The 12172-nt window shown below is 47.3% G+C and overlaps 1 protein-coding gene across 1 annotated transcript in view; it reads left to right on the top strand.

Moving 5' to 3' along the window:
* The first annotated feature begins 568 nt into the window (after positions 1-568).
* MAP1B (microtubule associated protein 1B) overlaps positions 569-12172 on the top strand; it is a 94356-nt gene continuing 82752 nt past the window's right edge. Inside the window, exons 1-2 of the mRNA XM_024578422.4 lie at positions 569-1023; positions 8899-9000. Of these exons, the coding sequence (XP_024434190.2) occupies positions 840-1023; positions 8899-9000 (286 nt within the window). The 5' untranslated portion in view covers positions 569-839. The remainder of the gene's footprint in view (positions 1024-8898; positions 9001-12172) is intronic.

Genomic DNA, 12172 nt, shown 5'->3' with positions numbered 1-12172 from the left:
ATACCACAAAGCCAGTACTTTTTCATCATTGGGCCTTGCGGAGTAGGGTCCAAAGCCTAAACAATAGGTTTAGGTTTTGCGTTTTTAAAATGTGTTCTTTAAATGAAGTTAATTAATATTGCTAAGTACTTCCTAATTCCACAAGGCCAAAGAAAAAACAGGTTCTGTCTTCCTGGGCGGGGCGCCCTGAACTTGATGCGGGCCGTGCTAGCATAGCTCCGAGAACCTGGCTTCATCACAGGACACAAGGCAGAGGCCTGACTTGCGCCCCTCGGACGAGGTAAACATCCCCATTCTGCAAATGGAACCCCGTCCTGTCCTCCTGCACAAGCAGGGTGGGGGTTGGAGCGGTCAAGGGTACGTGAGGATGTAGGTGGGAGTGTTTTCACAACCGCAGCCCAGCCTTAGGGTTCCCCAACCCTTTGACTGTCGGCCGTGCCCTGACCATTGTCCGCACACCTCGTCCCTCCAGCTTCCGGGCCCGAGTGAGATGATTTGCTGCAGATGACATCAGCCCTGGGCCAACGGCTGGAAGAGCGGAGGCAGCCGCCCCGTGAGGATGTGCCGGGTGGTCCTTTCCTCCTCCTCTTCCTCCTCCTCCCCGGCTCCTCGCCTAGTCTCCATATAAAAGCGGCATCACCCCACCCGCTCTCACTCCCCACTCCTCTCCGCCGCGCTCTAGGAGAGGGCGGAGGGGGAGGCGGCGCCCCGCGCCGGGAGGAGGGGGGACGCAGGGGGCGGAGCAGAGACAGCACCTTCGGAGATAATCCTTTCTCCTGCGGCAGAAGAGAGGAGCGGCTGGAGCGGGACACCTCGCTGGGGCTTAGCGAGCCGGCAGGATGGCGACCGTGGTGGTGGAAGCCGCGGAGCCTGAGCTGTCCGGCAGCATCGCCAACCCAGCGGCGTCAACTTCGCCCAGCCTGTCGCATCGCTTCCTCGACAGCAAGTTCTACCTGCTGGTGGTGGTCGGCGAGATAGTGACCGAGGAGCACCTGCGACGCGCCATAGGCAACATCGAGCTCGGTAAGAGGCCCTGCGCCCCCAGGGGACGCGCTTGGGCAGACGCCCAAACGCGACCCCACCCAGGGCGCAACAGCCACCTTCTTCTTCAGGCTCGCCCCACACCCACCCCTCCCCGCCACCTCCCAGACACTGTCTGGGCTGTTTTCTGAGCTGATTTCAGAGAATAATGCGAATTTGATTGAGATCCGCATTAGGAGAGTCTCTCCGAACCTTGAAGGCTCAGTCACCGGGCTGGCGCTGCAGGTCCGAGCTAGCCACCATCTCTCCCGCTAAATGAAATGCAGGTGTCAGAGCAGTAGAGGCCACAATAAAGCCGCAGTCGCAGGAACCAAGGGCGGGGGGGGGGGTGTCTTATGCAGCCATTCCTTTCAGCCCCCTTCTCACCCCCACAAAATAATGGACACCGCCCCCCCCTTCCCATCAGACCCGAGGCTGAAGCACCATGTGCCAAGGCCCGCGTGGGAATCATCCTCACCACCTTGGCCACTTTAGCCCCTGAGAAATGCCTTTTCTGGTTTAAACCTTCGGATCTTCTCTTTCCTGGGAATGACTAGGCTGGTCCCAGGGCCACGCCCGTCCCCCCTCCCCCCTCCCCCGGGACGCAGATGGAGAGCCGCTTGCACTTCGTTCCCGGACGGTGCCCGCCTCGCTACCGCCCCTGGGACCTTGGTTACAGCTTTGAGAAAGGACAATGGGACCCCAAGTTGTGGGGTGGGGCTTCTTCTTTTAAAAGTCTCCGCTTCGGGAGTGATGGGTTTGGGGGGGAAGATAAGGGGGTAGGTGGGCAGGACCCGCGCCTCTGCCCGTGCGCGCACTGAGAGCGCGCTCTGCAGAGGCCGAATAGCGGTTCGCCAGGGACCCTGGGCGGGGCCGGGAGGGTCCTGCGGGCGCAGCCTCGGGTGCGAGGACCGACCCGCCCCTCAGCCCCACCAGGGCTGCGGCAGTGCTTCCACCTGCCTCCGCACTGCGGCGCCCCCATTGGGCGCAACCCTCCTGGGCCTCTGGCTTGGGGGTGCCGCGTGCCCCCACCTCTTCCTCAGCCCAGCTTTGTTGCGCTCCAAGCCACCGTCTGGGCGGCCCTGGTCTCTGCCTTTCCATTCACCCTCCACGTCCCAGACCACCCCTCGCCCCCGACGGAGGTTTCCAGGTCCCCCCGCAGCCCCAGCCCGCGATTGTCTCGGGGTGGTGCTGAAGCATTTCTGCCGGGAGACACCCGCGGGTGGGCGTGGTGCAGTCCGCAGTGCGGTCTCTACGGCGGCCCGAGGCGGACAAAGGGCGTTCACACAGCCTTCGTCTCCCCCCCTCCCCGTCCCCCCAAAAAGACTAGAGGAAAACCTCATTTTAGATGAGAAAATAAACGCTTGTCCGTCATTTGCCTCTGCATTTGGAAATGGCAGCTTGTCCCCAGAACAAAAGGCTGCAGGGTGTGGACTGGAGTTGCAGACCTGGTTCTTCTTTTGTTTAACTTTAAAGCACAGATTTTCCCCTTTAAGCTAAAAATAAAAATGTGGGCAGTGTGAAGACTATTTTATTCAGGATAAAAATCAAGAATAAAAGATTTCGATAATGAAATGCCTTACTAGAGCATCTCAATAACACTTCTTTTCAAACTATAGGCCTTTAACCTGATCTGTTCTAATTTATTGTATTTGCACATTTTCTCCTTGGAAAATTTCACACGTACTGACTTTAGGTGTGGCTCCTTATGAATCAATGACTTTGGCTTTAATTTTTTTTTTTTGTCAGCACCATTGGCAGGGAATAATAATACATTAGGAGGTGCTTGCCTGTCTATAAAATTTTTATAACCACACAATGTGGTACCATAGAGGGGCCTTCAGCCCCATTTTAGAGATGAGGGCCTGGAGAGGCAGGAAGGATAAGGAGACCAGCTCAAGGTCACAGCACTTGTAAGTGACAGAAACGCAGCCTCTGCAGCATCACTGGTGTTTCGCTCGGCCCTGTCATGGTGTTAGTGCAGGGCAGGCTAGTATCAGAGGGAGATCAAGCAGCAATTTTCAGTGCTTGTCTTTGTATAGTCTTTCTACTTGTGGGCTGCACCCCTTGCCGGGAGGTGGTTCAGAAATCACCTCCCCATTGTCAGTATCTTCCTGCTTTGTTACCCTGTGCATCATCTTTTCAGTACCCCATTTCTCAAGGGGTTCATTCAAGCTTCTGTTTGAGGATAAAGTAGATGCATTCAAGGACTACTGTGAGGTGCTCTCTGTCCTTACTCTTTTTTGCATTACTAACAGTGATAAAGTTCAGATTTGTCTTCCTGACATTTTTAAATTTTTTAAAGATTTTAATGAAGTAGTAGTTAGGAAAAGGCAAGAATCATAGATGAGGAACTCAGTAAATTTTCACAAAATGAACACACCCATGTTCCCCAGATCAAGAACCTGACACTACTGGAATCCCAGAAGCCCCGTCATGTTCCCTTTCTAATCATCATGCTTTCCTAGTTTTCATTCCCTAATTTGCATCAGGTTTTTGTGTGAAACTCCGAAATGGCTGTATTGATCCCATTAAGAATCAACCAAGTGAGTGAACAGAGCCACTTCCTTACACTCAGTAACAGATGCTGCTTTTCCTCTGGAGATTGCTCTCTAGGGTCCCGGGGTCTCGGATGCAGCTAAAGCTGCAGAGCTTTCCAGTGCTAAGTGGTCCCACAGCTTTCCAGACTGTGGGGGATGACTTGGCAACATGGCAGGCTGGCTCTGTTTCCCGTGCCTGACATGCTGCTGCCGCCTCTGCCTGCAGGTCCCAGCAGGGCCTCCTCCAGAGGTCACTCTGGTACCTTTGCTGTGGCTGCTGGCGCCTGTGGGCCACACTGTGTGAAGCAAGATGGAGATGCTCCAGGGGCTTGGGCTCTGACTATGTGCTGCATGCAGGCTGGGAAAGCAGTTCTGTACCTGTTACTCTTACTTCCTGATCTGCCCTCCTACCTCAACTGATGCTCTGTGGGTTTGGAGACCCTGGTGACTTGGATTTTTGCTATCCAATTATTTAGGAAGCCTAGAAAATCAATCTGTAGGGATATAGTGGTAATTCAGTAAATCACCAGGCCTGAAACAGCCCAATATAGATGCTTTGGAAATGCTTCTTGAAACCAAGCAAGGGAAAATGAATGCATTTTCTCAACTTCAAAAAGCGAAATGCAGGGTTTGGTCATTTCTTCTGAAGTTTGAAACAAGAGTCTTTCCTCGGACTGGTGTAGATTTATTTAGTTAGTTATGCAGGACTTTATGCCAAACCATTGTCATTACCACCAACTCCTGGTCCTTGGAACCTCCTTTGCCCCCTTCCTCATTAGCCCCCAATGTGGACATCACAGCCGTCCCATTTTGAGCAGAGCCCCCACTCTCCAGTTTGTTTTAGAACATGGACTACATGGACCCATGCCTTGCAAACTGAGTCCTGGAACTTTGTGAAAGGAATTTTCATTGCTTTATTTCATTGTTTTAAAGGGATACTAAGTGTCCGTTTAAGGCTTTCAATTACTGTTAGAGAGTATAACTTTCCTTTAGGTAACACTGGAAATCAGCAAGATTTGTTCATAGAAAGATACATGTGTATAACAACTACTGCCCTGGATTTTTAGATGTAAGTTTAGCTGAATACATTGTAACTTTCTGATGTCACTTTATTGAATATTTTCAGTCTAAGATGGCTTAAGAGAATTAAGAACCCAGGAAAGTTTGGGTTTTGGTTTTCATTTTATTTCAACAGGAAAAAAAAATCAACACATGGTCGTGGTTAAAGTAAATGTTAGAGAGCGTTAAATTTATAGTCATCTGTATACTTTACAAAGTCAAAAGGCAGATGGATTTCAGCTTGGACTGCTTAATCGGTATTATCTAAGGGTTCTACGGTCCATGCTGAAATATAAGCCAGTCTCCAAATTTAAGGTCATTAAATTGATGATTCATTGTTAATCTTCTCTAAATGCTTACTTTTAAGATAAGCTTTACAATAAATAAGTTACTATAAATGTCTTCTTTTGTTTGTTTCTAATGTGAAATGCTATCCAAGACCTAAATTACTTATCAGCAGTGTTTTGAAATGATGAGCTCTGCATGTAAGATATCGTCAGCATTATACATAACATCAAGTTGTTGGCTTTAAAAAAAAAAGGAAGAAAGTAAATCGGAGGTTAGGTCAAGGAAAACAACATAGGGAAACTTCTCTGAGAAATAAAACCTTGAACTTAACAATTCCTTTCTTTCTTCAGTTGATGATACTAATCTGACTTCAGATCACTTTTCTGCATGATTTTACAAACAGAATCCCATGGGTATAGATTGATCATTTAGGTCCTTGTAAAAAATATTAAAAAGCCAGTTTCTCAGAGGGAGCAACTGAAGCTCATAGAGGAAAAACAACTTGTCAAAGGCCCAAAGAGCTGTCAGATAGAAACCACATGCCATTTCAACATGGAAAACCCATGGTCAGTGTGTTTTGCGGTCTTCAGTCTACTTTCTCTTTTTGGAATATAGATTTTAGCCTTTAAGTGGAAGGTGATTTTTTAAAAAGATTGTTGGTTTCATTAACTAATCCTGCAAAATGCTTGCATGATTGGTAAACTTGCTCACATCTGACCTGTATAGAGCTAGGCACCCCAGCTCCTCATTGTTCATCTTGACTTCTCCTGTGGTGACCCCCCCCCAACACATACAACCTTTTCTCCTTTTTCCATCAAAAACTTCACGTGCATTCTAGCGTCCCCTTTCTGCACTACTCCCCTGGGGTCGGAGACCTGAAGGGAGAGATCCTTTCGTTATCCCCTCTCCTTGGCTGGAGAACTGGCTGACAGAGTAAGGGCACTCCTCTCCGGGGTTGGGTGACAGCCCCAGATTATGTGGGAGAGTTCTCAAGATGCCTGGCTGGAGGCCAGCTCCCCAGGGGTGACTGATGCCCTCTGAGCCCAGAAGTTCAAGAAGTAGAGGTTTATCTCCTCCAACTGGTAGAGCTATTCTGCTTTGCCCTCACCTGGGTAAGCCAGTAAAGGGGCACAGTCTTCTTAGAGGGCTGGAGAAGCAAAGTCTCAGGGAAGAGCTTAACTTGCTGTTTATTGAGGGGGCAGGGCAGGGGTAAGTCAGAAAAAGGGCCAGGAATTTACCCTGGCTTCTCTATAACCTATCAAAGACTGGACGACCTGCTTCTGAAAGCCTCTTCAGAGTGACCTGTTTTCTGAGAGCGGACACCCCACTGCCCTCTCCAGCCATGAATTCAGAGGGGAGAATGTGGGAAGGGCCAAAGAAGGTTTTTTGGTGAGGGTTTTTTTTTTTGGTCCTAAGAGTTCTAGAGGGCCCACTAATGGCTTCCTCTTAGACATTAAGGGGAGATACACAAACCTACTAAATGCAGCATCAACCTTCATTGAGAAGTACTATTTCCCTTTACTAATGTTATCCAGTAGAAGGCACAAAATAATTACAAAGTATTTTATTTCTAAAATTGGTGTAGAAAGTGGCCTGGTTCCAAAAGTTTCCTTTCTAACTAAAATAACCACTAAGTCCATTATAACCTTTATTTTATAAGTGGTAGTAGTGATTATGCATTGTTAAGAAATAATTTGACTAGAAATTGCTTCCTTGAAAAGAGAACTTTAATGTTTTAGTTTCATTGGTTGTATAAAACCAATAAATATTTTTTTATCAGCTGTTTACTAGTGTAACTTCAAAATTACTCAATATTTTTTCTACTATTTCATACTTTTTCCTTTGCTAAATTACAAGTCAAACAGCCAGGAGTTTGTGAAATATAGAGCATTTAACGGCCCATGTCGTGGCAGTTTAATTGAAGGCGAGGGAAAAGTGGCAAACGACAGTGTACGAGCCTGGCTACGTATAAGCCTCGATAAAGTCATTCAAATGATGTCGCAATTTGAACATTACTCAGAACAAAGGCAGAAAAGTTGTATGAATTTAATTTAAATACACACGTCTCATTATTGACTTATTGACCCAACTTGACAAGCCAGAAGATAAAGAGGAGCCCAGACCTGGAGCACAGAGGATGCAATCAACAGTCACTAATTAGCAGTTCAGACCCCGGTTTTCCACACTAGGCGAGGATATAGTGCATATAGGGTGAAGTAAAATATTCTAATGAATTCAGACCTCTCAACCTGTCAAGCTTTCTGTGAAACAAAAAGATCCCATTTATCATTTCTGCACTAAAAAGATGCACAAAATCTCGACATGCCTTTCTTGTTAAAATTTAAATGCTCCATTAGCACAAATGCAAACTGAGACTGTTAATGTTTCCAGGGAGACCCATAAAATTCTCCCTTATAATTTAGCCTCTCTTTAGGAGTGTTAACTCTTTCACACCTGAATTCTTCCCATGGATTGTAGGAGAAATTTCTACTTCCATTTAGTGGCTGTACATCTTTTGGAAAATAGCCTTCATAGTTGAAAAGGTGTTTTTGATGTACAGTCGACTGAGTTCCCAGAATCTTTTTGTAACGTGTGTATTTCTTTATCTATCTATCTATGTATCTATCTACCCACCTTTATTCTTTGCAAGATAGGAAGCGTGAACGAGAGATAAGTGGAAGTAAACGCGGATATGATTTAGGCTTTAGAGATGTGTGAAAATAACACACTGTCGTACATACTACCAAGTCTGTGCTCGTGACTAACGACCAGCAAAAATGACAGTGTACCAGCTGAGCTATACCTAGAGGGTCAAGCCCCTAACCTTAGCAGCTTTGCGATAAACGATGGTTGTTCCAGAGATTTGTTCCTGGCTGTGCTGGATGCTCCATGCAAAGGGACAGTTATGGACACTATATACTGGCTCTGCCATAACCTTCTCTTTGGAAAAATATAAAAATACATAAAGAACACATGCACACTCCAAAGTTTTGTGATTGCCCGGTTTCCTGGGCTTGCTCCCCAGATCTCCCTTCTGTGATGTCCTCTGGGTTCCACTGCAGCCCTCTCCTCTGTGAGGGCAGGAGAGCAGAGGTCAGGGGGGCAGGGCGGAGAAGGTAGGGGGCAGGGTGTCTGCAGTCCTTGCCCTGGTGTTCTTCTCGCCCCAGCTTCCAGCCTAGTGAGTGGAAGCCTGAATGTCTGTGGGAATAAACAGTGTGCAGCTTGCAGCTCTGTAGAAAGTTCATAAAATATAAAAAGTTGCTATATGTCTTTGCCTCTAGATACGAAAATTCAGCATAGCTAACAGGTGTGAATGACAGAGCTGCCTGCCAAGCTAGTCAGGTAAAACAAATGCCTGGGAGGACTGACAGGCCAAGTCTTGAAGATTGAGATCCGGCCTTTTTATCAAAGATCGCACAAATTTTGGATCGATATCCAGGGGTTGAGAAACCAAGGTCGAAAAATGGGACAGGTGAAGAAAAGAAACCATACGTGCACGCCAAGTGCACAGGGGCCCTACTAAAGGCAACGAACGGCCTGGGCTCGAGTGTCAGCCCCATGTGTCTGGCCTTCCCACCCTCATTCTACATTTTCTTGCTACTTACAAGTGGGCCATGGACAAGCCAGATGGTCTGGCGGCCTTTGGACAGCTTCAGAACTCACCATCTTTCTGTCCTTTCTGTTCCCTCCCTGGAGTAAAGCCTGTCATTTTCCTAATAACTGTTTTCTTTGACTCTCCCAGAAAAGCTGCATTTACGCTTTATGAGGGGCAGAAGTTCAGTCTACATTGCCATTTATGCCTCCCTTGTGGCTTGGTGGAGAGATCCCCCCAGGCCTCCCATCCTGTGGGCATCACTGCTCACCACCGAGCTCTTCCGAAAACGAGTTTCCACATCCTCCCCTAAAGCCTGAGAAATGTCACTGATATTTTCCAAACCTCTCTGAAATGACTAACTGGAAGTCTGTCAACTGTCTTCCTTTCCCTCCTTAGGAATCCGATCATGGGACACAAACCTGATTGAATGCAACTTGGACCAAGAACTGAAGCTTTTTGTATCTCGACACTCTGCAAGATTCTCTCCTGAGGTCCCAGGTGAGGCTTGGGTTCAGTCTTAGTTAACTTAGAATTTGACAGGATGGCGGAATAGACCATTGACCGGAAAGCTTTGCCTGGAACATCCAAAAGACTTTCTTATTGCTGAAGGATTCTTTGTGTTTGTTAGTATTTACTAGGTTAGCCAGAAGCCATATTTTAAGAAAGTCAACTCTAACTTGTCACTGTGTGGGTTTCATATTTTGTGGATTCTTAGTGAGAGGTGTTGAAGTTCTGGGGTAATTTTGTTGTTGTTGTTATCTCTATGTAGTCTGACTTTAAGGGATTGCAAACTATTTAAATGTTAATTTTACTCAAATGAAGTTATGAATATAAATTAGATGCCTCCAGAATCTCACAACGCCCTTCCTTCCCAAGAAAAAAGAAACATTTGCATTTCCAAATGAAATTTACATCATCATTTCATTCTTGCAGTATCACTCCCTTTTCTTAGTGTTGGTTAAAAAAAAAGTCTGAAATTCCACTGCTGTTAAAGTAGCCTTTCTTTCAGAGATGAAAAAGAATACTACAGAAAAATTAAAGGTAAGAACACCAACATTGGTCGTGAATGTGAAGATGCTCCCACTAACCAGACACCTCATGGGGGGATGTACCCTGGTCACTGGAAAGAGACCAGGCCGCAGCAGGTCTGCCCCAGTAAGGCCTGGAATGTGTGGGTTCTTCATGCAGGAAAGATTTCCCAACATGAGTCCAGGTGATTTTGAGAGCACATTTATTAAAATTGGGGACAGTGAAACAAAGGAAGGGCTTATGATAGAAGAAGCAAGATCGTAGCAACAGGAGTGAACGTAGGTGGAGCTACCCTGGCCCTTTGGAAAGAAAATCACAGAGGCAGAAGAAGTGAGCCAGCTGGGCTGCATGGCCTCAGGAAACAAGGCAACAGAGGCAAAAGGAAGGCTCCTGGAGACAGGTTTAGGGGGTTAGCCTGGGACGAGCTGCCACTGCCTGCTGCTCCCCTGGTTTCAAGTCTCCCAGGAACCTCTAGAGCTTAGGAGAAAGAAGGCAAAGATACAAGCCTGCGGGAAGAAGTGGGGGAAAGACATGGGCGTGCCTTAAGGAGAGCACGCACCAGGTTCTTTGTATAAAGGTTTTTATCTGTTTTCTAAAGGTGGAGAATTTTAGGGGAGGTCTCAGGGGAGGATTTCAATCTTAGGGGAGGAATATTCACCAGCTTTCCTGGTGTGTCCTTTGATATGCTGATGAATCAAAATGAGCACAGGGAGGGGTCAAGGTCACTCTCTGGTCAGTTTCACCTTCAAAGGCTGTCACTGGAAAGGGACCCGGACCCAGGCAGGTCTGTCCTGGCACAGTCTAAAAAGTGTAAACCATTTGCTCCTAACGTCCTTGATTAGGGAAGATGAGATCTTGCGATTTATTAGCCGGCTGTAAATTGCTTGGCCACCTGTCTCAGTTTCCCCATTCTACTCGCCAAGGAATTTTCCTAGCCTCTTACTGCCCTGCCTCACCCTGACCCCTAGGCCTGGGGATGTCGTCAGACTCACCCATCTGGTCTTCCCTTGTAAACAGTGACCCATATTTCTCCCAGCTGATCACGTTTAAGATGATGAGCAGAGTTATGGGCCCAAAAGACTCCAAACCTGGGACGTTTTTCTCCAAAGCTCTGCCATTGATCCATCATAGATACTGTATTACATTTCATTTCTTGAATATTACTTAAATTTTATGTAAAATAGAACAGAGAATACTCTTTTCTGTCTACATGATTTTGTTGTATGATTGCTAATTTTATGGGCGTTGATATAAAATCAGGAATGGGGTGCAGCCTTCTTTGACTGACCACATCCTACTCAATTGGCTCTGTCACACCGAGACTGGAAACCACTTACACACAGAATGTCAGTGCCTTCAGGAATCACCCTTGGCTGCAGCAGTATGCCCGCGAGGCAGTCCCAGTCCTTCTCTTTGAGTTTGATATTAGAATGAAATCCCATGTATTCGAGTTAGTAGATGCATTGTGGCCTTCAAAGGTGGACTCGAGTGTGTGCACTAAGAAACACATAGCAAGAGCTGGCTCTTTAGAAGTCAGACATGCTGTGGAGCCACGTGCGAAACCAGCCCTTTGTATTGAGAAACAGAGCGGTGTCGAGATGGTCAGCCAGCACGGGATTTGCGGAAGGGAAGGGGCAGTATGCGGCTGTGCCTCTCGTTGTTGCTCTCTTGTATTTTTATGTCATGCACGTCTCCATAACTCTTAAACCCATCTTACAAGAAGACAAATAAGGGACGTACCCTTTTCCAACAAGTCTGTTTCAAAATGAAAATTCAAGCTTTTGGCCTTTCTCTGTAGGTTGTTCTGGCTTTCCTACTGTGACAGTTTGTGAGACTACTTTTTGGGGGGCAGGTAGCAGAGCCTGTGGTTCCCATTGTGCTCGCTCACACTTGGATTGACTTTGTAGAATGACAGCTGTGTACTGCAGAATGAAAGCCTGCAAGGATTGCCAAAGCGGGAACTACTTTTGGACCAAAGACCTACATTCCTCTAGTGGACTAGGAAGGTCAAGTTTCCCCTCCCCAAACCACCGCTTTAGCCCTGTGTACATTCTCCCTCTTTTTCCTGCTGTCGTCACCTACAGTAAGGGCGGGTCACCTATCCAGTGGTGTCAGCGCTTTGCTGGGTGCTGTGTCTAGAGATCAGTTATAAGACTAGTGATAACCTCACAGTCCGTGAACAGCTCGTGCAGGCAGCACAACCAGATTTGTTCCTTTGTACTAGTTTTTAAACATGGTTTTCAGGTTCAGTTTGCCTTTTTCTCCAGGAATGCAGGTCTCAGTCAAGCCCACCCTGACAGGCTTAGTCATCTTGAACAAATATCCTTTAAGCAGGAACCTGGACTATGATGCTTGCTCTGTGTAAAGTGGGGGTCGTCTTGTGTGGACAGTGAGGCTGTAGGTGCCCTGGGTCTCAGAGAATGTGAGCCCTGGGTTCACTAAGGCCCGACCAACGCCCCCTCGCTGTGATTCTTGGCCTGGTCTGTCATCTAGGGCGTCTCACTCTCCGAAAGCAGTCGCGGCCTTGCCTTCCCTGAAGATCCTTCTGCAGACAGCCACTATGTGCCCAGACCAGGTCCCGCCCTTGTGCCCCGGTGTGAAACCGTTCCCGGTCACATCTAAGCGGGGCTCCGGCCAGACC

The sequence above is a fragment of the Desmodus rotundus genome, chromosome 1, assembly GCF_022682495.2.
Source record: "Desmodus rotundus isolate HL8 chromosome 1, HLdesRot8A.1, whole genome shotgun sequence".
NCBI lineage: Eukaryota > Metazoa > Chordata > Mammalia > Chiroptera > Phyllostomidae > Desmodus > Desmodus rotundus.
This window is presented reverse-complemented; position numbering and strand designations above follow the sequence as displayed.